This window comes from Macrobrachium rosenbergii, chromosome 40, assembly GCF_040412425.1.
Source record: "Macrobrachium rosenbergii isolate ZJJX-2024 chromosome 40, ASM4041242v1, whole genome shotgun sequence".
NCBI lineage: Eukaryota > Metazoa > Arthropoda > Malacostraca > Decapoda > Palaemonidae > Macrobrachium > Macrobrachium rosenbergii.
The window spans coordinates 5,816,816-5,844,717 of record NC_089780.1 but is presented as its reverse complement, the minus strand read 5'-3'; the positions used below and the strand labels follow the sequence as shown (position 1 = coordinate 5,844,717).

Genomic DNA, 27,902 nt, shown 5'->3' with positions numbered 1-27,902 from the left:
TCTTCTTTGGAACAAAGGAAGTTCTAGATTTGCTGGCTCCCTTTGAGATTCCCAGATTTCTCCCTCAGGGAATTTTCCTCTCACTTGGATCACTCTTCTGTATTCTGAAGATTTTTTTCCCTACCTTCCATGGGAAGTTGAAAGTGACTATGTACAACCCTGTGTGGGACCTCTTTTACAAAACGCTTGTAAATTTGATCAAGTTATACATGTTTTTTCTAATAATTTATTTTATTTTATTTTGTAAAGTTATAATTACAACTCACACAATATCATAATAGATAAGAACTAAAATCAGTAACAAATTCTGAGTATATTTGTTGTAAAATATTTATGTAAATTTACTGAGATCGGGAAATGCAGTAACTTTTTTTTGGATTTATACATATTTTTTCTAATATTTCTTTGCAAAATTACAAATATAACTGACATCATATCATAAAAGATAAGAATTAAAGCCAACAGTAATCCCTGGGTATATTTATGAGCAAATAAATGAAAAGACATCATGGCAGAGAGAGGAGCAAGACATTCCCCCTCCAAGTCAAGAACAATACTGAAGTTCCCAAGACACCCACGATCGAGCTTAGCTGAATTCTTTAGTTGCCACAAATCATTTATGGGCCGTTGAAGTACTGGAAACTCTTTCCCGCTCGATACAGACAACTCTTGTGGCGCGTAAAGTTATTCCTCCTCGGAGGGGATCCGTCCACCACCCAAAACATGTTTTAGATCCTCTATTGAGGGAATCTGTCCATTAAGGGTTAAGGCATGGATCAGTCTCAAGCCAGGGTCTGATCTGGTATAAAGGAAATCCTTTATACTCCTCAGAAGGTCTTAACAGCCTTTTCTGTCTCAGAGATTCAGACCTTGGAGGGTCATAAAGAATGAGGGTTTGTATTTTTATAGGAACAGAAAGCAAATTATAAAAGTGATTTGCATTTTTCCTAAGATGTAAACCTGAAGTTCTTTACATGAATGGCAAGCCTCAGGCACACCTCTAATCTGTCACCTGGGCCAGAAGGCAAAGTGGAGTGCAGACCAACAGGTGGGCTGAGTTTCCTCTACCTGACAGTAGTTAACTGCCTTGTCAATAAGTTTGTATGGCTGTTTTCAGCTTGCACTTGTGTGTTAGGAAAAATGCATAATTTTAGATTTTGTTGTGGAAAACTAGTGCAGTATTACTGTACTGTACTGCCACTTGAAGTAATCTGGTGTGATGATTCTGTTAATTAGGTACTCCACATTCAGTTTTATTTAGTTATTTCGTATTAAGTCTGAATTGGAAAAGAGGGATGAAAATTTGTTCCTACACAAATACCATTCATTCCTTACATAGGATTTGGCTTGTGAACGCAAGCTGAAACAGCTATTTAACTTTCAGTCAGACAAGGCTGTTAACTACTGACGTCAGGTAGGGGGAAGCCCCGCCCATTTGTCGATCTGCACTTCACTTTGCTTTTGGCCACCGTAGTGTGAAGATGGCTCTGTGCTTCTCTGCCCAACTGTTGTTTGCTTTCTGTTTTGTTTTTTGCTTGAAATATATTTGTGTGATTGTTTTGTTTTATATATACAAACCTCCCAATCACTTAAGCTTTTTTGGAGAGGTAACCACAGGGTGTAGGTACTGTCCAGGGAAGGACAGGGCCATGTAATTGGTTTTTCTCCGCTATTGAGGTTGACCCTCGCTCGTTGTGTGTCATGACGTGAGCTTGAGAGTAACCAAAACAACCTAACCTGACTCCTATTTCAGGTATTGTGGAGGCCTAGGTACTGGAAGAGTTATGACCCTCTCTAGCCCTCTTGGGGGAACTGAGTGTCTCTGAACTTTGTGATCACTCATGGGCTATGAGGGCCCTTCCATTATTTCCTTCGACTGTGACCATTATGACTTTGCCTGTCGTGGCATCTGCCAGCTGTATACCTCCTTGGTAACTCCTCATGCAGCATCAGGTGCTGCTGTATATGTCATCTTTGGGCAATCCTCTCCTCCACACACTGTTGTTGAAGGTCGTGCTTGGCAAGAAGTCCAAGGATAGGAGAAGGAAGTCGTCATTCTCATCTTCATCTTCAGCGTCGATTGCAGTCACCTCCTCCCCTTCTTCCAAAGCTAGCAAGCAGAGGAAGAAGAAGGTTGTCTCACTTTCTCACATGAGCTCTTGTAGGGCTTTCAGCAGTCAGCCCTCCTCTGCAGAGAGGACTGATGGGTCTCTTTATAGGATGAGTACCGCTGCTCCCGTTGCCCACTGCACAGGTGCAACTGCTACCGGAGGTATTCCAGGCCCCTGGTGTACTGGGGGTCACTTGCCGTCATTGGAGAAGATGGTCCATCATGGTGGCTTCACCTCAGCTCCCTTTAGTGGAGGATGAAGGAGTGTTAGTCTCCAGCGAGGGACCCTCCTTTTTCTCTTGTTCCTCTGTCGGAGAAAGTGAGGAGAGATCTAGCTTGGTATTTAAATGACAGGAGCCTCTTTTTAGGAGTGCCATTGGGCACCCCCTCCCAAGGTGCTTCTGGTGTTGGATGCGTTGACTGAGGGATGGGGTGTACACCTGGAAGAGCTGTTGGTTTCAGGTGTGTGTGGGACCAGAACAACAGACACCACATCATTCTCCTGGAACTCAAGCTAGCTTTCTTAGCCCCGCAAAAGTGTCGGGACCAAGTGATGGGGTACTCCGTGGTGTTGATGAGTGACAACACTATGGTAGTGCCATAATTCAACAACTGGTGTCCTTCCATCTGCACAGATTGGCATACAGGTGCAGAATGGGCAGTAAGACACTTGGTGGAGCTGTTTGCCAGGTACATTCCAGAGTCTCAGAATGTGGTGGCAGACAAGCTCAGTTGCCAGAGCCAGGTGATATGGATGGACTGGTCCTTACACCAAGACATAGTGGAGAGATTCTCCGAGTTATGGGGAGATCCAAACGTAGAGCTGCTTGTAACCCAGTACAACAGGAAGTTATTGTTGTTCTGAGCAATAGTGCTGGATCTGTGGGATGCTATGGAGGATGTTTTCATGCACCCAGGGGACATCTTAGAGGCTTAAGCTTCCCTCCATTTTGTCTGATTTATTGGGTGATCAACAGGGTTCTGATCACCCTGAATCTAAGATTGACTCTGGTAGCTCCCAAGTGGCCACGCAACCTGCTGGCTTTGTTATCAGAGAGAGAGATTCCCCCATGGCACAACCTTCTGTGCCAGCTGCACATGGAAAGGTATCACCAGGCAGTGAAAGGGCTGGCACTCCACACCTGGAGACTGTCCAGCATCTCCTGCGAGTGAGAGGTTTGTTTCTCGATGCATAGCGAAGGAAATATCTGGATACCTGCGGAAATCCTCAGCAGCTGTGTACCAGAGGAAATGGTCCATCTTCTGTGGTTGGTGTAGTCAGTGGGGTATCTCTCCAGTCAGAGCTTCTCTTCAGCAGGTAGAGGACTTTCTCACCTTTCTTCGCTGAGAGATTCTTCTCATTTTTTCACCCATGAAGGGCTGCAGACCTGCCCTTGGCCAGGTTCTCAGTTGAAGGTAATAGATCTCTTGTATCGTGGGAGATCTTTATGCTTCTGAGAAATTTTAAAATGTCTTGCCCACAAAGGGAACTCAGGCCCCCCCAAGTGGGATGACATTTGTCTCAAGGAGCCTAGCTCATACACCATATGAACCATTGAGAGAGCCGTCAAACAGATCTGACTCTAAAGGCTGTTTTCTTGCTCGTCCTGGCTTCGATGAAGAGAGTAGGTGAGTGTCATGACCTTCTCTGTTAAGCACTTGAGGGGATGGGGATCTGTTATGCTCGAGTTGTCCCAAAATTTGTAATGAAGACTCAAAATCTGTCAGTCCCTGATGCCAGATTTGAGTTCTTTCAGGACGAGATGCTACTTTGTCCGGTTAGTGTGCTGTGGTACTACCGCAAGAGAACTTGGTATCTCAGGCCTGAGTGTCAACACCTCTTTGTTAGTACCAGCTCAGCCAAGAAAGAGGTCTTCAAGAACACAATCTCTTTTGGGCTTTGTGAGACATCAAATGAACTTACTCTTCATCTGAATAGGTAGACAGTAGTTCAGTCCAGGCGAGAGCTCACGAAGTTAGGGGCTTCACCCAGTCCTTTGCATTCCAGGAGAACCTGTCAGTTCAACAGGTACTACAAGCAGGTGTATGGTTGAACCAGACGACATTTACCTTATTTTACCTTCGGGACATTGCCCTCAAGTCCTTGGACATGGTTTTCCTTGGGTCCTGTGGTGGCTGCCCAGCTAGTTGTGTAGCTCATTTAGCTCCCCTTAGGAAACAGGTAGCATCTCGTCGAAGGTGTTTGGTAAGTGTGAGAGAATTGTTTGTGAGTGACTGGTCTCCTCCCTTTTTTATCTTTTTCTCTCGTGGGACAGAGAGGCAGGTAGCGAGCCATTGCGTGCCGGATGGATGAGTTTTGCAGGTGACTACATGACAGAGGCATCCTTTCCTTCATCCTTTTGTAGAATGAATGGATGAATGTTACCCCTCCCCCCTCTCTAGACAAGGGGAGAGAGGGATAGACAGTGAAACAAACCCTTTGGTTTTCATTAGCAAGTTTTATTATCTCCAACGCTTGTGGGTTTCTCCAATCCGTCATCAAAAGTATTGAAGCAAAATCATGACTTTACGCCCAGAAGTCTAGCAGTGGCAGTATCCAACATGTCCAACAGGCTAGAGGGGCAGGATTCCTTCCTCAGCTCTTCCAGACCAGGAAGGTGTTTCTGGGTGGGTAGCACCAACCAGTCAGTTCAGAGATTTGCCCAAACTCCCCCCACCAGTTGGAAAGTCTCTTATGTGAAGAATGAAGGTTTATATTTGTATAGGAACAAATAGCAAATTTTTAAAGTAATTTGTATTTTTCCAAATATACATACAGTACCTGACTTTCTTTACATTTACGTCATATCTCAGCCTCCCATCATTCTGGTACCTGGGCCGAAAGGCAAAGTGGAGTGCTGGCCAATGAGTGGATGGGGCTTTCCCCCTGCTGTTGGTAGTTGTGACCCTGTCTGAAAGTTAAATGGCTGTTCCACCTTGCGCTCACAAGCTAAATCCTGTATAAAGAACTTCAGGTTTGTATTCTAGGAAAAATACAAATTGCAGTACTGTACTTGAAAAATCTGCTATATTTTGCATTAATATTTGAGCCAGTTAAAATTGATCTACGGTACTACCAAAATCTTGCGAAATCCTGCTTTTTAAAATCAGTTTTATGTACGAATTTGTATTTAGATGTTGATTTTCTGATCATATGATGTCTTGATTAATATGACTAACATTTTGAGTCTTAAAACTCTTGCTCTAACAGTGAGGACCAGAAGTGTATTAGCCTTGGTACTACATAATTCACAACCCTCTCTTCCCTCTTCATGTTCATTTTGGTAAACCTTTGTACAGTGCTCTAATTTCCTCCATTTATGGTACATTGTCTATATGATAAATACAAGTAGAGACCTGGGTTTCTATCAGCAAGAAACACATGCCAGGAAGTTGGAATGAGCTTTTCAAAATTTAGAAGTTGAGTAAAGTGGTGTTACCCCAGCTAACTCTACCATAGGTGGTAATAGGAGCATTCTTTCTGGCTGCCAAAGATAGGACATGGTAGCACTTGATATATCTGTTAATTTGTATTTTGATGTTCTTATTAATTATTTTTCTAATTTTTCCATATCAGTGAACTGTATTATTGTCAGGAAATTGTTGAGAAACATGGTGTCTGGAGACTGGGGAAGTGGCTGAGATTTTAAAGACAGATGATTTGGGCATGTGATAGAAGTGGAGAGAAGTGGTTAGTCAGAACAGAAGATATGAAAGTACAGTAAACCCCCTGTATTCACGGGGGATGTTGTACCTCACCCCCCCGCGAGTAGCTAAAATCTGCGAATACTTAAAACCCCTCTAAAAACACTTAGAACTGCCTATTTTGAAAGTTTAAACACAAGAAAAACCCTCTAAAAATGCTTATACCTGAGTACAGTATTTTAACAGTTTTATCACAAAAAGTGCATTTAGTCATGAAAATGATATGAAAATACAGTAATTAGTGAACATTTCTTAGTGAAAAATACCGCAAATGGGCGAATTTTCCGTGAATAATGGGTAGATACGGTCCACAGAGAAATCCGCAAATAACCGAGTCCGCGAATCTTGAGAACGCGAATACGGGGGTTTACTGTATTGGGACGAAAATTGTAATGAGGGCTGCCAGGAAAATCATGGTGACCTAGAACTGATGAGAATTCAGGCAGAAAGTGCATGAGACAGAGATATATGGCCTTTAATTGAATCATTATCCCTCATCATATTAGCATGACCTAAAGTTGTAAGTCCTTTTAACTAGCACATGGTACATTAGATTAACTCATGGTCCCAGATCATCTGATCGTAAATAAATCATAAAATCAATATGGGTGGTACCACATGAGTATGTTTTTCTGCTGATTTATTCTTTTCTGTCTTCAGTCATTATATTTTTACTTTGACATATTTGGTATTCTAATTTCCTCAAAACCATGCCCAATCATTCCATGCTGTTTACTGATTATATAAAATGTTTGTTGGAAATGAGTCATCATTAATGGGATATATTGTCTGTATATTTGTGGTTATGTAATGAAGAAACCGAAATGTGACCCTATTTGTCGTTTTCTGAATAAATTCTATTTATGCTCCAGTAATTTCAAGAAAGATGGAGACTGTGATTGTGTTCACACACAGAAGACAAGGCAAGTGTTTTACCAGCCAGAACCTGAAGTGTGGATGGTTATGGTATGTATTCCTGAGTTGATGTTTGGGTCTCATATTCCTGTGCTTTAATGTGGAATAGTTTGGTAAGCTCTCATGATGTCAATGGTTTTTCAGTTTTAGCACATCATTTTTGTGTATGGATATTGTTTGAAATACAGTAGCGAGACCACAGTACCTGAATACTGTTCTGTAACGATAAAGAGTGAATGTAAGACTTGGAGAATTGAATTCCTAGTAATGGTAAATAGAGTACAGTACATGTTTCAGTTTATGCATCCACTTGAAAAACCTGGGAGTACGTAAGATTACGAGTTAAGCGTACCTGCTCTGAAAAAAGTAAAGACTTGTTTTTATTTTATAGACAGTAGGTGTTGGATGGGTGACTAAGAAGAGAGATACAGGTCCAGTCAGGGAATACCAGAGCGAAGGGGTGCAGGATGTGGTGCTTCGAGAGAGATTAGTGAGTCTGTACCGCTCATTCACTCTCCAACATGCTTCTTTCAACAGTGTTGTCGCAACCTCAGGACTCGAGCATCTCAAGTCTACATTAAGCACTTTTATAAATACGGTAAGCTTTTAGAACAGCCTGGTGGAATGTATTTGGGTGTGAATTATGGGAAGGGAGAATGGAGATGAGTTGAGGTTTGTGGAAGACAAAGCACAAGCTCAGGAAAGACATGACTGGCAAAACTTCACATGAGGCCCTTAGCAACACGAGGTACCAGAGACAGTGATGAGGATGAGTAGAATAGCATTACACCGGTTGAGCAGTATGTAGGATATTACATGCAGAACATTAGTAGGACAGCTGGATACAAATAGAAGAGTTAGCATTAAAAGGTTGGAATGAAAGTATAGGACCATTAAAACTGGCTATAGACTGATGTAACAACAACAGAATGGTCAGCAAAAGTTAGAGGGAGAACAAAACCAGGCAGAACAAAAATAACTTCCGATATCCTGCAGGACAGTCACTGGAAGACAGAAAAAGGTTGAAATTATAGTAGATCAGTTGAACAGTAAAAATACTTCATAAGGTATTATTGGCACAGTAGCCATTCATTTCACCAGATTCCTCATTGGTTTGGCCTCATGACAAGAGTCAAAATCTGATAAGCAAACAAGGACCCAATGATGCAGCCTATACTTGTACATTCCAGATATCCCATCAGTAATTCCATATAACTTGCAGCCTTCTCAACTAGTAGCCGAGAATCATACCACTGCGCCACCACGGTGGCAATGTCCATATAAAGAGTGAAAAAAAGTTGTATACATTGTGTAGACATTTATACAACACTGGAATTTGTACTGTCCAAATATTTTCAAGCTTTATGAGATGAAAGAGGAATATTCCACAAGTGTAAAATGTTTACTGCGCAACCTAATGGTTGATTTGTAAATCATATTGCTTGCACTCTAATTGGCTGTTGATATTTTGCAATATTATTAATTAGGTTATGGGAATCCTAGCACAGCTTTTGAGTGATTTTGAAATATTTAATGAGGCTGCTTGGTTAAGTTGTAACACAGGCTAATATATTGTTATGCAAAATACTACAGACACCACCCTACTTACAAATGATTTACATTCTGGACAGCCATTTGTATCTTGAATTGTTTGTGAGTTGGTTACTGAACTCTTCATGCCTATTTAAGTACAGTATAATATAAAATCAATACAGCACTGTATGTTTTTTCATCCTAAAACATAATACACTGTACACACAGTACTGTATGTACAAAATAGGCACACAAAACAACATTTGAACTTACGGATGGCAAAGGGGAGCACTCAGAACGCAGTTATAATTTGCGATCCCATTTTATTGTATCTGAATGTTTGTAAGTTGAATGTCGGTAAGTAGGGTCAGTCTTCATGGGGTTTTCGTAAATGAAGTTGTGCAGCAGTACTGTTTTTTTTTTTCTGAAAAGAAAGCTATTGTGCCGGCGTTGTCTGTCCGTTTTTCATATTTCGTGTGCCGTGCAGTACGGTCAGGTATTTTTCTAGCTCTTTTGAACCATGTATACAATTCTTTGTTGATATTTTAATTTTTCGTTTCAGTATATATCATCCATAGACGTGAGTGGAGGGGACATATTAACTGTGTGGTCTGGTGTCTCATTCCTTCCATTAGATAGACAGACATTCCTAAGAATTCATTGCTGCTTGTCGCTGCTTCAGGCATCCTTCCCTGACATCAGTCATACAGCTTTCTTCTATAATCATCAAGTTGTATGGTATGTATGGCACCATCCTAAGGTTTTTGGATAGAATAAGTTGAAATGGGGATTTATAACCCTGCAAGAGTATGGAAAGTTTTGTATTTGTAAAAAGAAAAGTGTGGATTTAAATTATGAATATTACTTGGTTTAGCACTAGTGTTATACTTGAAATCTAGATTTTGTCTTGGAATTGTAAAAGATTGAGAGTTTAGGGGGGTTATTTTCATAAGACTGGAGCACAGTGGAGGTGGTGAGTACAGAGAGAATCCATGGAAAACCAGAATGCTACGAGTCCAGTGGCTCCATTAAGGAAAGCAACCCATTATGGATAAAGAAACAAATGTAAAGAATAAACTATGAAAGAGAATCCACAAAGGAAAGTGGACAAGGTAAAACCAATGAATTATGGAAGGAGACTTGTGTAGCTTGCTCAACTAAAAAATAAACTGGGAAAAAACTTGTAGAAAGCTGAGTGAACCCCCAGAAGAAAAGGCAAAACTGTTACACTGAACGACATATGAGGTTCTGCATGATAGATGGTATGGTTTTCGAACATCTCACGTTTTGATCAGAGATGGGGTTTGTGATCATTCTGTCAGAGATGGGGATTTGTGATCATTTTATCAGAGATAGGGGTTTGTGATAACTTTATCGGAGCTGAAGGTTTGTGATCACTTTATCAGAGATTGGGGTTTGTGATCTTTTTATCCGAGATTGGGTATGTGGTAATTTTATCAGTGACGGCGTTTGTGATCACTTTATCAAAGATGGGGGTTTGTGATCGTTTTATCAGAGATGGACTTCACTTACTTCATCACAAGCCCTCATCTCTGATAAAAACGTGAGAAGCCCATCGAGATCTGAAGAAGTCGCACCTTTAAAGGCATTACAGCTCCAGAACTTAAGGGTATCACAATAAGCAAATACCCTTAAAAGAGCCCAAGCTGAACTAAAGGTGGAAAGTATGTAATCTTCATCTTCTTCGTCTTAAGCTTTACCCACTTCTGTGTGGGGTCGCCGTTTCCTGTCAACCTCCTCCACCTTCCACTGTCCAATGCATCCTGAGTTCTTAAACCTTTCTACCACATGTCATTTGCTGTTTTATCCTTCCTTCTTTAGTTTTGGCCTTCTTCTTCTTTTCTTTCCCTCCAGCTCCAAGCACGTAACCCTTTTACACACGACCTTCTCTCTGTGTAACTTGACTAGTACTTGTCCAAACCACTGCAGTCTTCTTTCCTGGGCCTTCTTTGGTACTTTCCCTACCTTAACTATTCCCCTAATAAATCCATTTCTGATCCTTTTTCTTCTTGTGACTCCACACATCCATCTCAACGTCCTCATCTCTGTCACATCCATTCTCTGCTCTTCACCAGCCATGTGCTGGCTCCATAAACAATCGCTGGGCTGACTACACTTTCGTGAGACTTTCCTTGAGGTATTTCTCAGTGACGACTGTCTAAAGCAAATTCATTTGAAGAATACTGCTAAAAATCAGTTGATAATTTTCCGTTCTATTGGAATTAATGATATTTCATGCACCTCATACTGTCACAGAACCTTTACTTGTATGCTTGTGTGTGTGTTTATATCTACATGTGGCATTCCATCAGTGTTTATATCACCATCTCTACGTAGTGTGTGCATTCTTGTGCGTGTTTATTAGCGCAGTATCGTGGGTTGCCATTTTTCTTTTTTGCTCTGCTTGATTTACTGTATAGTATTTCTGTTCAAGTGTAGTTGACTAAGTATGATTGGCACATATCAAAAAGAGAGTATTTTATCACTGTTGGTATTTCATCTCTAAATTACTGTAAAAATATTTAAAGTGAGAATTTGTAGATGTAGGCAATATGTTGTGCTATTTATAACTGAAGTCTTGGTGCCACCAATGCAGCAAATGAGCACATGCAATTGTACGTACCCATGCACACAGTTGCATTTATCTTTGGGTTGTAAAAATGAAAAATGAGAAAATACGGTGAAAATATAAATGAGAATGAGAATGCCATAAAATATGAATAAAAAAGATGGAGTGTGTGTGCTACTGTATAGGTCCAATGTAAGTGATACCTCAGGTGTTATTCTCTCTCTCTCTCTCTCTCTCTCTCTCTCTCTCTCTCTCTCTCTCTCTCTCTCTCTCTCTCTCTCTTTTTTTCTGTTACAGTATGTACAGTACTGTACATATCCTCTACCTGATCTTCCTCACCTATCCAACACTGCATCTCCACTTCCTCCCTGCCAGGGAAACTGCTTCCCAGCTCCACCCACCTCCCGAAACAACCCCTTCTCTGAGTGAATTCGTCCATACAGCCTTACTGCCCCTCCTCTCCCATGGTGCCCAGCCATCTGACCCCTCCCCACACCTTGTAAACTTCTCAAGGCTTCCCCCTCCCCAAAACCCTTGCTCTTTCTGTTTATAAGTGTAAGCAGTGTTACCAGTTTTTTCCTGAGGCCATGCAGCATTGCCAACCATCGGAGAGCAGTGTTTTCAAATTTTAAAAAATTTATACATATCATATGTCTTTGGGGCCTTGGTCCCTAGTCGTGGTCCAGTTGCGTCGGATAGTGTTGAGTTCCAGATATTGAAGATCTGGATGACTGAGAAATTACTGCATAAGTCCTTTAGCAAAGTGCAGGTGCTCTAGTGAATGGTTTGCTTGCCGTTTGGTTTTTCTGCAGTAAGCAATCTGCACAGCAGGATGTTACTGCAGTTCAGCTCAGCTGTCAGAATCTGGGTGCAGGGACAGTTTGGTTCCTGCTCTCCTGAATAATGGAGAATTGTCGAGTGTTCAAGTTTCCATACTCAGTTGGGAGGGACTAGGATTTCAGAAAACTTTGGTTTTCTGTTTTCATTTTCAGTTCTAGGAGTGGTGATGGAATTGAGTCGCATCACCTGTAGAGCACCTGTGGTTTTGTGTGGGGTTTCTCTCCTAAACTTCTTTAAAGGGTGATAAACAGTGTTTCAAATTACTTTTTCACTTGGTCCTGGTAATTCCTTAGTGGCCTCTTGCCTGGCTGAAGAGCTGTGAAAGAGACCCAGCCCTCTTTCCTTGTCAGCTACTTGTTCTCCATTTCTGTTGAGCTGTGCACTTTGTGCAACTTATGCTGGGGGTTTCTCACAGTGTAGCAAGGAATTTAGTAGTTGAAGTTTTTTTGGGGGGGGGGAGGAGAACATACATCAAGGGGAAGAATGTCTTCCATGATCAGTACCATAGAAGAGGGTATCTCTGTGCTTGGAGCTTGCACTCTGCAGATTGCAGACTGCCTTTCACCTCAGCCAAGTCAGGTCCCTTTCAGTGTCTGATGTAAAAGCTAGGGTTTGCCTTTACAGTCATTTAACTGCTTGGGTTCAACCTCTCCTCTTCAGTGGAGTTTTCAGTGGTTTTAATTGCTGAACAGTCTTGTCTCTGAGGAACTTTGGTCTCAAGTGGCGTGTGTTCTTAGTGAGGAGCTTTGGTCTCGAGTGATTCATGTTCTTATTGCTTTTAGCATTGTGAGTGCTTCTTTCAAGACTCTGTTCCAGTGTTGGATAAAGTGTTTACACTTGATTGTTCTTGCCTGTCCTCAGTGTATAATTGGGAAGGTCATTTAAGCTTGCTCTATCAAATTCAGCTTTTGGTAGAGTGGGAATCACTCTTATCCCATCACTCCTCAGTCGGAATGGCAGCCCAAGACTCGTCTCTCTCAATGAGAGATGGAGAATGTCCTCAATTCTTCCCTCAGAATGTAAGGTGAGGATCTAAATGAGATACTGCTTTGCTGGCCAGGACTTTTCAGTACTATTTGAAGTCATCCACCCCTGGAGTTGGGAGGGTTTCCACCCTTGGAGTTGGGAGGGTTTTCTTCTTTAATGAGCACTGATGAGCATGGGGAAAGAGTTGTCTAGGAACCCCTTCTTTTGGCCTTGCATGGGTTCATCAGACTGTCACCTCCTCTGTGGAGGTTCACTTCCTTCCCATGGAAGGTCTCTCGAAGACTAGAACGTTGGTCCATCCCTTACATTATGGGTAAACTTTCCAGGTTTCCAGGTAATGTGGGCAGCACCTTGATATATCAGACCCATGGTTCTTCATATCTCTGGTATGGAAGGTGTGGAAGGGACTCTCCATATTGTGGGAGATATCACCTGTCATCTACCATTTCCCTCAAATTTTTAATTGCTTCTCATCGTTTGATTTTCTCTGTCTGAGTTACACATTAAAGTTAATGGTAAGGTGGAAATTTTGCATCCATGAAACAAACATTTTAAACATTTGTGTGAAGTTTGCTTGATCTCTATTAACTTTTGAGCCCATGCATTGTAGTGCTGTATCTGTCAAAATGCTCTATGTGTAGATTGCTGAGTAATTTATATCTCTCCATGAATTTCAGGTGTGGTCTATGCATGGAAGACTTGCGATCTCTGTCACAGTACCTGAATAATCACTTGTTACCTGGCCGTGTAGATATCACTTCATCGCAGACTTCATCATCAACCACCAGCTATCTCTCCAGGTACAGGGATCCAGATTGCAGGTACACTTGTAGTTGGTCATTTTGCCACAGGTCTGCTGCCTCTGCTGCTAATGGGATTCATAAGCCTTCTTGGGTTTTGCTAATGTGGCGATGCATTGCACATCAGATGCTGCTTTGAGCACCTTCAGTGAATGTTTTATATAGGCATGCTCATGTTTTCATGGTTTTCGAAATTTGTTTCTGTATTGTGGTACAAATGAAATGTGGTCAGTGATGTTTTGTTGGCCTTGTGCCCGTGCTGTAATTTCCTTTAATGCTAGAGACAGAAAATGGTGCATGAATAAGGGTGAATTGGAACTGTGGAAGGAGACTTTTTTTTGCACAAGTCACTTGTGCAGTACAAGAAGACAGAACACAGCATGCTCTGTATAACACAGTACAGGCGGTCCCGGTTTACACGGGGCATGCTCTGTATAACGAAAATCGTACTGCGGAAAATTCGAAAATCATTAAAAATCATAAGAAAAGTACTTTTAATGCTTTATTGAAAACGATTCATTATTATTGATTTTATAAAAAGCTCAAATTTATTAAATTTTGATGATTTTGCACACATTGAAATAATTTCTGATGATATTCACTGGAATTCTGTTTGTTCTTATTATATATGCATGGGAGTCTTTTATTTAGAATTCATTACAGATTATTATAGCTGTTATAAATTTTGTTGTTTTGCATACTTGTAAGGGATATTCACTGGGGTCTTTTTGTTCAAATGTATTTTCATATGTGCTTACATTTACACCGTCATTGAAGAAGTTTGCTTACCCTTTAAAACTTGTCAACTAGAAGACCTTCAAATGAAAAGTTATTCAGCCAACCAAAAGAAAGTTGTTTAGTAATAAACAATCATATCAGATCAACAAGTTAGAGAATTACTTGATCGGTTAAAAAATTCAGCCACATAAATGTCATTCACACAATATAACAAGATAACAGGATCCAAAGCACAGTAGTTTTCACCTAATAAGAAGAGGAGGACAAACTTGGTGACAGAAATTAAGGGCCCCATTTTCTTAAAAAAAAACTAGAGTTTGCAAGTCCTTGAAATATACATCCCAGATAAAAAATAAGGGAATACCACTAAAGATAGTAAACATGGATTTTTTTATGACAAGCCCATCAACCATAATTAGCTTTTTTCCAGTGCTGAAGTCCTCCAGACACATGAGGAAAATAAAAGTCAAATAAAACTGAAGTATTACGTGCACCCTTCTTGTTCCCTGGTCAGAGAGGTTATGCTACAAAAAGGCAGGATAACTCTACCCAAATGTCCTTACAGTACACCTAACCTTACAACAACTGTGACAAATTGCCTGGGCATTATCAAACCCCACCTAACCTAGAACAGCTGCGTAAAGAAAAAAATTGAAGCCAATTTTTCCTCGGTCCCCATAGGAGGGATAGTGCCGTCAATGCACCTCATGCGGTGCATTATAAGCATTACTTAAGGTTCTTTGCGGCATCCCTTCGGCCCCTAGCTTCAAACCCTTTCGTTCCTTTTACTGTACCTCCATTCGTAGTCTCTTTCTTCCATCTTACTTTCCACCCCTAATAATGAATTCATATTGCAACTGCGAGGTTTCCCTCCTGTTTCACCTTTTCAAACCTTTTTACTATCAGCTTCTGTTTCAGTGCTGAATGACTTCACTGTCCCAGCGTTTGGCCTTTGGCCTAAATTCTATATTCTAATTTTTCTCAGTGACCACCACAAGGAACCTGTAGCACAATGCTCACTTATCTGACTTGTGTTCACCCACATCATTTCCACATTGTACTTTTCTCTCCCATGCTGTCAGCACATCAAAACCAAAGGCTACAGCACCTCCCAAAAAATGAACGTTATTACATTCATGGGATGGCCTGTAGCAGCGTTTTTCTAACAAGCCTCCCGTCAACTCCCCTCACATATGCCCTTGCAGTGGCTGCTCCATGAACTCAAATCACACACACCCCTGATTTAAGCAAGCCTGACAAAAATTGCAGAAACACAGTAAGCTCTCTTGTTTATGAACACTTGCATGCTAACATCACGGTGTAGCTATCCTTTCTCAAAATCTTTCAGTCGTGTGGATAGTCATCTATTTCTCTGAGACCAGTACATCACCATAGAAATTCTCCTTATTCTCCACTTGCCTCACCTGCTAATGAGTCCACAACTCCTTGGACATCTGGGATGTATCATGGTACACTGTCTACCAAGATGTTATTCCTAGAGTAAGTGTCAGTTTTCTTGCCTCATTCCCATTGAAATGTACTTTGCACATTCAGAGGTTTCACTTGTAATGTCTTTCCAACCCTGACCAAGTGCAGGTGCAGATGCCTCCACCTCTTCCCTGATTGTCATTGGTGCTGAACTCTGTCCACTTGTACCAGAATACTGACTCTCTAAGGGAGACATGGCCCCTTTCAGCTATGGCTTTGGTCATTTTGTGTACCTCTCAATGATCCTAATTTCATTCAGTGCACATGCGACCTGGAAGGATTGTTTGTTATTCTACTTGTGCATCTCCTTCAGAATTTCAGAACAGAAGATTGGACTGTTGTCCATTAAAAGGTCTACTTGGTCCCTTTCCTATAAAATTCCATTCAGTACACCCAGATTTTCAGCTGCAGTCTCAGATATAAGCTCCCTCCATGTAGACGCTTGCTCTGGTCCACAACCAATCATATTCTTCGCTGATAATGCATCACATCAGTGGCTAATTTCTTAGTTGTTCCCTAGCTAGATCTCTTTTGTCTCATGTTCACTTTTGGAAGGGTCAGTCGATTGATTGGTATTGCAACTTAACACCTAATGTACGACTTCCCTAGTTATGTCGTGGTCAATCATTCTAACCAAGAAAAACATTCATTGTGACGTATTCAGTACATGTCTGTTAAATCCAGGCTACCTATCCCTCTGGTTCTTCCAGCTCTCCCAGCAAGGTTTTTTTTTTACCATGGTCAGTTCATCTGCCTTATTCTTCTCCAGGGGCACAAAAAGCGTATGTAATTTTGACTAGAATTTGTTTGTCAGCTCTCCAAAGGTTTCCAAACATTGCTTGATGAATATTTCTGATGCATCTAATGTTCAAATACTCTTCTCAGTTTTAGTAGGTTGGCCAAGGCACCAGCCACCCATTGAGATATTACCACTGGAGAGATTAAAGTCCTATTTATGGCAGGCCAGTACAGACCTGTTGTTGGGTCCCTCTCTCTTCATAGACTTTTTCTGTGTACGTGAACTCAGAATAATCTGGCTTAATTCATTACATATCTTTTCCTGTTGACTTGCTTGACGACACTGAAGACCCTACACTTCTTACCCTTTTCATTCTAATCTTTCCTATTTTGTAGAGGAGACTCACTAGCCTGGTAAGAATCTGTTAGGAGAAGGCCACTCTGAAATAAACCAGTGTTCTTCAATTTTGGACGGTGCTATAGCCTTTGTACCGAGGTCGTCCATTGTCTTGGATTGGAGTTCCCGTGCTTGGGGATACACTTAAGCACACTTTTCTGCCAATGCCCTCTTCCTCTTGTTTTCAATTGGTGTGCAGGGCAGGCTTAGTAGAAGGGCCAAGATTGCTTGGTGGTTCAGCAAGAGGATGCCTGTCCCCTATCCTTTTCTTTTCCTTTATGAATTCATTTTCAAATCCACCACTACTGTCCGTCCTTCAGTGTCAGGGAAGTCTGGGGATGTATTTGTCCTTGCTGTGTGCCAGCCCTTCCCAGTTGACCAGTTTCATTTTGTTGATAATTTTGTCTATTTATGGGCATACACTTCTCAGTATTAATTTTATATCGTTCCTGTTATTTTTGTTAAATTTGCAAAAATTCCTTTTATGTTGGTTTGCATGCTGTTGCTTCTTTCTGGCAGTATTGAACTTAATCCTAGCCTCCAGAATCAACCACAGAAATTTTTTTATTTAATATAGCAATGTCCATTGATTAGAAAAGATTAAAATGTGCTTGTATGTTTCTGCTGCTAATTTTGTAATCCTCTTTTGTTCTTAAACTTGTGTCAGAATTGACTGTTGTGTTAAATTGCAACATATTTCAGAACTGTTGATTCAAGGGTTCAAGAAGCCCATTTTTCTCAAGCGTAATGCCGTTCTGAGGGCTTATGAAATGGCTTTGTATATTAGAGAGAGTTCCTCTGCATGTCATTGGCCAATGCATGATTGTGAATGTCATTAAACACAAGTGGTTAAAGTCTGTGGAAGACAAAGAAATCTTGATGTTTTTGCTAGCTATAGAAAAATGGATTTGAATGAATTTGATTATGGCTGCTTGCTTACCAAAATGGCAGCAGTCCAAGAAGCTGACTCCAAGACTTATTTCATTTTCATTGTTAAATAAAATGCTCATCACACTTACTGGCTGAGCTCAGTTACTGCCACAGATAAGCATGATATTGATGCTTTAGATTTCTCCACTATTTCTTGTTTGAGCAGTTAATAAATGAAACGCACACACACACCAATCTTGCAACAGTCTTGGCCTGTATTCACAGATGTTACAGGGATTGTATTTTATGGAGCAGGTCACTGGTGGGTTCATCTGATCATTGTTCGATTCAAGTTGATATGGAGATGGATCAGGCTGTTCGTGATAGGGTTTCAAGAAAGATATACCGGAATCCAAGGTATTCACCATGATCTTATTGAGCTCAGGTGGAGTCCAAATGTTACTGAGTATTTAAATGGTCACTGATTGCCTTAAAGATTATTGTCAAGATGAGAATTCCTTCTAAAGTCCTTGATCCATGGTGCTGAATTCAGCCAGTACCCCAACCTGTTATGCAATACATATTTACCTTACACTTCACCCAGTCTTATCTAACGACCTCATTGGATGGGTGGGTACCATTCTCAGCTAGCACTCTGCTGGCCTCACGTTCGATTCTCTGGCTGGCCAATGAAGAATTGGAGGAATTTATTTCTGGTGATAGAAATTCAGTTCTCGCTGTAATATGGTTTGGGTTTCACAATAAGCTGTAGGTCCCATTGCTAGGTAACCAGTTGGTTCTTAGCCACGTAAAATAAATCTAATCCTTCGGGCCAGCCCTAGGAGAGCTGTCAATCAGCTCAGTGGTCTGGTTAAACTAAGGTATACTTAACTTATCTATACCTTGCTGCTGGCAGGCTGACTTCAGATTAACAACTGCTGTGGCCTCAGTCATCAGCCTCTGCTTATAACCTTTCACGGTTCACATCCTCGATGACATCATCCTTGGTGTGCGACGTTGTCTCTATGTGTCTTCAGTTCATGAAAGTTCATCTCCAGTTGAACTTTGCTTTTTTTCTTTGCTTGAACAACTGTCATCAATGGATAAATTAAATCAGCATTTTTATCATAGTTATCATTATTTTAGTTACAGCTGTTTTATTTGACTTTTGCACATGGATACTGTTAGAATTTCTAAGCACACTCTCAGTCAGTGAAACCAAATCACTTGAATAAGATTCAAATATGAATTGTTTATATAAATTTTATTAACAGTGATTTGCAGTAGCATGGTTGTTCTGAAATACTGGTACATTACATTTATGGATGGAATTACACTATTTAACCAAACATCTCAGAATTTTTTAGCACCTGGTGCCAGGTAAACAAAGTAATACTTTCATTTAAAAAAATGACTTTATAAGTATAAATTTAACAATGTCCAGCACGCTCATTACATTATGTAACTATGTTAACCACTCTAGTTAGAGTACACTGTAGTCAGAACCTGTAACAAACAGGAAGAGATAATCACACATACTTTGCTTGCAAATCCAAAAGTTTAAAGTGATTTTTTTTTTTTTGCCGGACATGATGACAAGTCTGCTAAGTAACAAAAACCGTTGCATTGAGGTGCCATTGTATTACACATATATCAGTCCCCCGTCCCATGGCCACCAACTTGTCTTGCTGAAGTGATGATACTCTGCACCTTTCTGACGGTAGCCGGGAAGCCTTTGAAATTATTCACAGTCTTGTTCCACAGATTCTTCCAACAAGCATTCACTGCTTTCAGTTCAGTTCATCTGATGCTTCCCTTATGAATGTTATTGCATTGGCAGTGGTGAATATTTATCAACAGTCCATGACGTTCATGTTGGGCTTGGCGTCAATAGTTGCTCCTGCCAAGTGCTGGTGGCCTTGCACACCAAATGTGCTTCGGTTGAGAAGCTGGAGAAGTGAGGTCATGTTGGGAGGTCAGAATGCAACCTGCTCATATGGGTGTTCCATGGCAACGGGTTGAGGGTGGCTAGGAGCATTATCTGTTATCGGTAAGACTTTAAAAGGCAAAGCTTCCTTATTTTAAAAGCTCTTCCTTTTTGGATGAAACATTTATACAGTAAACCCCCCCTGTATTTGTGGGGATGTACTGCATCCCCCCGCGAATAGCTAAAATCCGCGAATACTTAAAACCCCTCTAAAAACACTTAGAACTGCCTATTTTGATAACTTAAACACAAAAAAGCCCTCTAAAAATGCTTATACCTGAGTATTTTAATAGTTTTATCACAAAAAGTGCATTTAGTATGAAAATGATATGAAAATACAATAATTAGTGAGTATTTCTCAGTGAAAAATGCCACGAATGGGCGAATTTTCCGTGAATGATGTGTACATACGTTCCACAGAGAAATCCACGAATAGTGAGGCCGTGAATACGGGGGTTTTACTGTAGAACCACTATGTAAAAAGCATCACAGCAATCCATGGCTTGGTATAATGTTGACGATAAACAGGAAAAAGCCCTTATTTTTGTTCTTCAGAGCATGGGATTTTTTGCACAGTACACAAAAACAGGCTTAATATTAAGGCCAACTGTGTTGCCACATACCACTGGAGTCAGCCTGTCCTTCCATGCTTTTAAGTTTGATTCCTGCTTAGCACTTTGATGGATGTAGGTCTTGCTAGGCATTTTCATCTAGAAGAGCCTGTTTTGTCACAGTTAAAAATCTGCCTGGGACCACAGCATCTGTTTTTTTACTATTTTTTTTTTGTACTGTGCAGGAAATGTGTTGGTCCCTTCTTTGTCCTTGAATGGCAGTTCTCCAGTAATATTTGTATTCTTTAGGTTAAATTGATGCTTGAATCAGTTTTACCATCCTCCACTGGGTGCAAATGACTTGATTACCTCTTTAGCATCGGCTGTACAGTATTGCTGAATTGCTCATACAGGCTAGAGGCCTTCTGCTGTAAAATGTTTCCAACAATATCAATTCTCTTCTTTGTTGTGTCTTCTGTCCACATGCTGAGAGCTTAGGAACGAGTTACGTTCCGGACTGCTGTTCATATCTTGAATTGTTCGCAAGTTGGTTTTTAATATGTAGTGCATAATTTTTGTTGATGTTTACTTTCCCGATTTAACTCGGGAGTCATAGATCATACTATTTTCACTGCATTTTTAAATCATGCAGTATTATGAAGAATTACTTTGGATCTTAGAGAGTTAAAAAGAAGAAAATAACATTTTGATACATGCAGTATTCAAAATTTAGTGTTTTTTCCTTGCTTTGAAAGTTATGAACTTGGAGAGAATTTTGCAGGAGCAGCATCTGACATCAGAAGTCCACAAAGTAAACAATGCACACCGCTGTCTATTGATAAAAATACACAGTAAACATTTCTTATGGGGAGAAGAAACGTAGAAAATGGGAATTCGTCAAAGAATGAGTTACATCGAGAAGAAGGAAATAAGTAGAAGTATTTTACGAGTATGAATGAGTATTCTCGTGATTGTAAGAAGAATACATGGTAGTTAATCACGAGAGAACTCAGGATAATCAGAGAAGGGCTTAAAGGAACAGCTTCTTCTTCGTGTTCTGTTCTTTGCAAAAATTCTTACTAGCAGAATAGATGCATAGAGCAAAATTTTAACTTACAGGTGGCCAGGGGAGCGCTCCAAACACAATCCTAACTTGTGACCCTGTCCGTTCGTATCTCTGAATGTTTGTAACATGAATGTTTGTAAGTGGAGTGGTGACTGTGCACTGTTGAACTAACATTTGCATTCGTTGGCACATTAGCAAGCCATTCACTGATACTTTTCATATGCTTGTAAATTTTGCAAATCAGTGATTTTTTCTTGCTTAATTTCTTATGGATTTCAGTATAATATTTTTATACTGTTTCAATCGTATCGAACACTGTCACTTTTCCAGCTAAAGTAGTTACATTTCATGCCCTCTTTGGCTAGCTCTCATTACTGTTTGGAACACTTCTTGCTACTTTGGAGCCATTGCACTGACTGAGGTTGAAGAGGCGGTGGGCAATTGGGGAGAACGGGAGACAGATGGGTGGATGTTAGGCAGAACAATGGGTAACACGAGGGTAGCATTACCTAATGCTTTGTTTTGATGATATTTTTGCTTGTTGGTATGTTGGGCAGTTTAAAATTTGTTTACATTTTTTCCCTGGGTATCTTGTTCAGTGTATAGGGGATTAGTGGATACTGGGATCTGACTGCACAGACTTCATTTAATATGTAGTGTAATTTTTTCCAGTTTGTTTTAAATTATATGAAAAATACATGACAACATTCTGCATGAAATAGTGTGTATCTGAAACTCATTTCAAGACTGATTTTGGAGACTTTGCTACTTACTTTGAGGCTTACGACCACATTTCCTAGGTTCTCAACTTGACAGCATTTTTAACAGATGTAACATTTATTTGATGGAGAAATTTGGTTCATTAAATGAACTTCCATCTGCACACCAAGTAATGGTATGCAAAATATCGAATCTATATGGACATGTTACATTCAGCAGTTGCCATCAACCAGCAAAACAATTCTAACTGTATTTTTGTCATAGAGAAAAAATAGAGTAAAGGGTTTTAGTTTTCTGTAAAAGAAAACTATTGTGTTGGCTTGTCTGTCCGTCCGCACTTTTTCTGTCTGCCCTCACATCTTAAAAACTACTGAGGAGGCTAGAGGGCTGCAATTTGGTATGTTGATCATCCACCCTCCAATCATCAGACATACCAAATTGCAGCCCTCTAGCCTCAGTAGTTTTTATTTTATTTAAGGTTAAAGTTACCCATGATCTTGCATCTGGCAACGCTATAGGACAGGCCACCACCTGGCAATGGCTGAAAGCTTCATGGGCTGTGATTCATACAGAAAGTGAACATATCTTTAATTGCAGATTTTTAAACTATGTTTTGGACAAATTCATACCTGGGTAAAGTACGTTTTTTAATCTTTCATTTATTAAATGAATTGCTTGCAGTTCAAGACTTCTTTACTGCAATGAAAATAGGAACTAATATTGCACAATTTTTTTTCAATGTGAATATATTGCATATAAGTCTGTCTCAGAGAGAGAGAGAGAGAGAGAGAGAGAGAGAGAGAGAGAGAGAGAGAGAGAGAGAGAGAGAGAGAGAGAGAGAGAAACAGACTTTTGCAAAGTCAAAATTATGAAAGGTTGAGTAAAGAATTCTGTCAAAAGCTGTGTCCTGCAATGCTTTTGTTTCCAAAGGCTATCTATTGTTGCATAAGGTATACAGTCATAGCCAAAAGAAAAACACTTAGTAGAGTGTATTCTATTTACAGTATAAAATACTTATAATACAGTAACTACATAAGAAGTACTAAGGTATTTAAATTATGCTGTAGTGCTCTTGGGCTACCCATGGAACTCAGGAACAAGAACTTTAATGCATGTGAACCATTGTTGCATTTCTTTTAGTGTCTGGGGTATGGCACACTGATAAGAAACAAATTCTGATAAATAACAAGGACTCAGTAGTATAGCCTACTTTTGAGTATATTCAAGATATGTCGTGGCTAATACTGTTACATTAAATTTATAATTACATTATAACACTGTATTGATGTACGAAATGCATCACATTTAAAATGGCAGCCAACCAAAACACTGTTATAATACAAAATGGCAGCCAACATTCAAAACACTGTTATAATTGTGTTCAGACACCAGTTCAAATTTTGTTTTCTACTGTTCTGTACATACAGTAACATTCAATTGTGTTTAAGGACGAGAAACCTATAGTAATGTATTGACTTTATATCATACTGTACTTATATAAGCATGAAGAGTACAGTAACCAACTTACAAAATATTTAACATACAAACAGCCGTCAGAAACGTAACTCGTTCATAAGTAGGGCGGTGTCTGTACTGTACTGTTGCTGACAAGCAAAGAAGTCTGATAAGTTGAGAGGTTAATGTATAAATATGTATGCATGCATGTATTTATGTAAAGTGTGCTGGTATTCAAGTTTTTGAAGGTTAATTTTTGATGACTTCCTAGGTTTGTTGGCATAGGTGTGACTCCCTTCATCAGAATACACATTAGTAATGGAGATGGATTGCTACAACCTCATCACCTTCTAGTCTATACTTTAGCAGGAGCTACTGTTTGTTTAACTCTTCCAGGTATCGTAGTTGAGTTTTCATCACCTGTTTCAGAACTTACTTTAGATGCTGCACTCTTTCTGTTTATGATCACCTAATGATTTTGTATCCTAGGTATATTTTGCATATTATTATTGTTATTATTATTATTATTATTATTATTATTATTATTATTATTATTATTATTATTATTATTATTATTATTATTATTATTATTATTTAGTAGATTAAACCTATTCATATGCAACAAGCCCACAGGGACCATTGACTTGAAATTGAAGCTTCCAAAGAATATGATGTTCATCAAGAAGAAGTAAGAGGAAGTAAAAGGAAATACAGAAAGAAGAGATCTCACTTATTAAAAAACTAATTAATTAATAAATAGATAAAACTTTCTTAAAATGCAAGAAGATAGTATTAGGGTAGTAATGCATTGCTACCCTAATATTTTTGGAAATAAGATATGTAAAAATTCTTGTCATTGAATGACACTGACTATTTGATAAGCTGGTACTGATGATAAGCTCATTAATATTTTAGTAGGTAATTTACAGTTTTATATAAGTAACTTTCCAAGTAATTACATAGCTATGAGCTTCCTATCTATGGCAGCCTAAAAAATTCAAACTTTGTGATAGCGCTAGCATTTGTTTTGGTGTAGGTAACATGCCCTGCCAACTTTCAGTTGACTGGGAGGAACAACTTAGCAGAGAGCTTCCATTCATTTTCTGCAGTCTACTCCCTTGTTTTTTTTGGATGTATTTTCAATATTTTGGTGAATTACTCAATTTTTGTTGCAGCCATCAAGCTTTAGTTATTGTGTTAGCCTTGGTTAACTTTAATTATAGGTTTTCTTCAAGTTGTGTGATTCTAGCTTTTCAAGCATTAGGGTTTGCTCTGAAGGCTGTAAGACTAGATTGACAAAGCCTTGTTATGATTCTCACACGAAGTGTGTTAAGTGTAGAGGGCAGGATTGCAATAAAGACAGTACTTGCATTGGAAGGTGGCTGCTAGAGCCAAGAATAGGGCTACTTTAGAGCCTGTTCTAGTGACAGACATTGTAGAGGATAGTGCTGCTTCCTCTTCTCAGGTTTCTGTTTTGTCTCCTATCCCTAGCCCTCCTACTTCTATACCATGTTCTCTTGTCCCAGGTTCCTGTGCTTCCAATCTCGACACCATTGCCAGCCTCGAATCTAGGTTCAACCAAAAGTTCGAGTTTTAAGCCAACACAGTGATGGAATTGGGGTCCTCCTTTAGGGCCTTTGCTGAAAAAGGAAATGTGCAAAGTGTTAGCATTGCACAGAGTGATAGTGTTGAGGAGGTGGCTGCTCGTCTCACCGGTGCTCCTAGACGAAGGTGCCTGTTCCTCTCCCCCGGACCGGGGAGAAGACATACTAGAGATCCAAGGGAGCCCAGTGGGGTTTGCCCACAGGTAGTCGCCCCCTCCATCGAGTTTGTTTCCTGTTTCCAGGTTGCGACAGTGTCGTTGGAAAGGTGTCTCTCTCTATTAGTGCACATCGTCTTTCGTCAGATTCAGAGGATTCCAATCCTGGCAAGAAGCGCCAAAGGGTACCACCTACCCTCTTCGCACCCACTCAAGAGGCATACCGCCAGTGCGGACAGCTCCCCTCTTCCAGCCAGGAGGTCCAAGGAGGCCAGTCTTAGCCCTCAGCCCTCCTGCAGTCTTGCTGTTCTGCCTTCTGCCTCTTTGGCCTGTCCTCTCCGGTCAGCTTGGGATAGTCTGGAGTCAATCTTGTATTTCGATCGTCCATTTTTGGCTCCCAAGCACCAGGAAGAATCACTCAGGCACCTGTCATCTTCTGTGAAGTTCCTTCTTGCTCCTGAGTGTCCTTCACCTCCTGAACGTTTGGCGCTTGCTTCCACATGCCAGGCTCCTGCTACCAAGCACTCAGCCCTGACTCCTGGGCACCAGGCTCCATCTCGCACTGGCTTGGTGCCAGCTTCCTCCTCCTAAACCGCACTCGTCAGCACAGGAAGACCCTCCGCTTGCTCCTAGTAAGTGTCAGTTAGAGGATCTCATGAGTTTTTTGAAGAAAACTCTAGCTGTCTCCAAGTCTAAGGATGTGTCGTTGTCCTGTTTCTTCTGACGGGGAGGACATTGGGCAGGATTCCTTCCCTTCTTCATCCTACTGTGCCTTGCTGAAGTATTTCCTTGACAACTTTCCTGATTTTTTTGCACCTGCTGCCCTGGTATCTTCTGCTTTGACTTTCCTCATGAGGGAACTTCCAGTGGACAATGCTAATCTCCCGAAGTTGGTGCTTTCCTCGTTTGCGAAGAAGGTCCTTCGAGAAGTGGAAGTTTGGTTGGCCTCTGAGGGGAACAGGGCAAAGCCACCTTTGCTTTTCCTCCTTGTAGGCTGGTTAAGATGAGTTACCACTTTTAAGCCACCAGGGAACCTCCTTGTGTGGGAGTATCTGCCTCCTCCCAAGGGGGCTTCTCTGGCCTGATTGATGCAACTCGTCAGACTGCTTTTTCCTCGACCAAGATCATGTTCTCCTCTCCCGAGTTAGTCCACTTGACCAAGAATCTTTTTAAGGTTTTGGAAGTTTATAGCTTTCCCGACTGAACTATCAGAGCTTTAGCCAGGAAGACTGAGGGTTGCCCCGTTCTGGCAGAAGATTTTGTGATAGATTGGTTGGGGGTATTATCATGTGCTGACAAAGCTGTAAGGAATGGATCCCCAGAGCTCGCTTCCCTCTTTTCTCTGTGCATTTTGAAGAAAGAGAGTTGTGGTGCTTGTTCACCATAAGAGGGGTTACCACTACCCAGAAGTCAGTGCTCCTGTTCTCTCCTCTGGACAAATCTCACCTTTTTCCACAAAACATAATTAAGGAGATTTTGTTGGCTTTGCAGAAGAAGTCCACCAACGATCTAATGGCTCAGTCCACCAAACGGCCGAGGGACTCCTCTACTGTTGTAGTAATCCTCTTATTTGCTGCTGCGGCTTATCTTGTTTGAAATGCAAGGAGGAAATCTGTTTAATGCTCTTTTGTTTTAAAAATCATAGTATTGAGTTGTGGGAAATATGAAGGTGCACATGTTGTGTAGGAGTGTACCCACTATTAAGTAGGTATTTTTAGTTTGATGTGGTCTGTCACAACATTGTATGACAATCTTTGGCAAGAGGTCATCCTTGCAAATCCCTCTATAATGGTACCTCCAACTGACATTCCCTGTGAGATCTATAATCCCTTATGTCAGTCCCTAACTGGAGACAGGAAATACCAGTGGGATTACATACAGTGGGAGTAGTCACTTGTGGGTTTCTGCATAAAACTAGTCAAATTTTTTATGGGTAGGGTTTACTGGTCTTTGCTAGGAAAATAGCTTTGGAAAAACTGTGGAAGCAAAAATTTTTTAAAAAAGCATCAGTTATGCAAACTTTAAGCAGTAATAATTGTTAATTTTGAAGTTTAAAAGTAAGTATTTTCCTTAAATTAATGGTTATTTATGGGCATTTGTCAATCACTAAGCCTCAATTTTGTGCGATGGAAACTTTTATTTTTATGAAAATGAGTGATTCCTATCAGTTATAACCAATATTATTAATTATAATACTAATAATCACTGTATTGAAGTAAATCATGCACTCACCAATGCACAAGTTAATTGTCCTTCATAAAACTAGAACCTTGGCAATTTCTGTATCAAAGAATTCTCTTTCTTGTCACTTTCTTCACTACTCAGCTTGATAAAGAAATGGCACAAAATCTGTAGAAACATTAAACAGAAACACTGTAAATTTTTAGAAGAATCACAGCACACAACTAGAAGGACTGAGCTAAAAGGCAAAAGTACCAGTGTGCTGCTTCTTCTTCTTCTTCTTCTTTCGACCTTATTAGTCCCACTGTATAGCAGGGTCAGCCACTCGAGTCAGCTTCCTCCATCTATTTCTAATCCTTGCATCTGCTTCCCCTAGTCCCACCTCACCCATATCCCTCCCCACCACATCCATCCATCTGATGCGCTGACCCCACACTTCTCCCCATCACTGGCATGTTCTTAGCTCTCTTGA

The 27,902-nt window shown here is 40.4% G+C and overlaps 1 protein-coding gene across 3 annotated transcripts in view; it reads left to right on the top strand.

Annotated features, from left to right (window-relative positions):
* Ccz1 (vacuolar fusion protein CCZ1) overlaps window positions 1-27,902 on the top strand; it is a 56,802-nt gene that overhangs the window by 8,230 nt on the left and 20,670 nt on the right. For 2 of the 3 annotated variants that reach the window (XM_067082953.1, XM_067082956.1), the window contains exons 3-7: window positions 6,688-6,781; window positions 7,122-7,328; window positions 8,826-9,001; window positions 13,358-13,501; window positions 23,762-23,886. In XM_067082953.1, the coding sequence (XP_066939054.1) occupies window positions 6,688-6,781; window positions 7,122-7,328; window positions 8,826-9,001; window positions 13,358-13,501; window positions 23,762-23,886 (746 nt within the window). The remainder of the gene's footprint in view (window positions 1-6,687; window positions 6,782-7,121; window positions 7,329-8,825; window positions 9,002-13,357; window positions 13,502-23,761; window positions 23,887-27,902) is intronic. The other variant, XM_067082955.1, reaches the window with a different exon arrangement.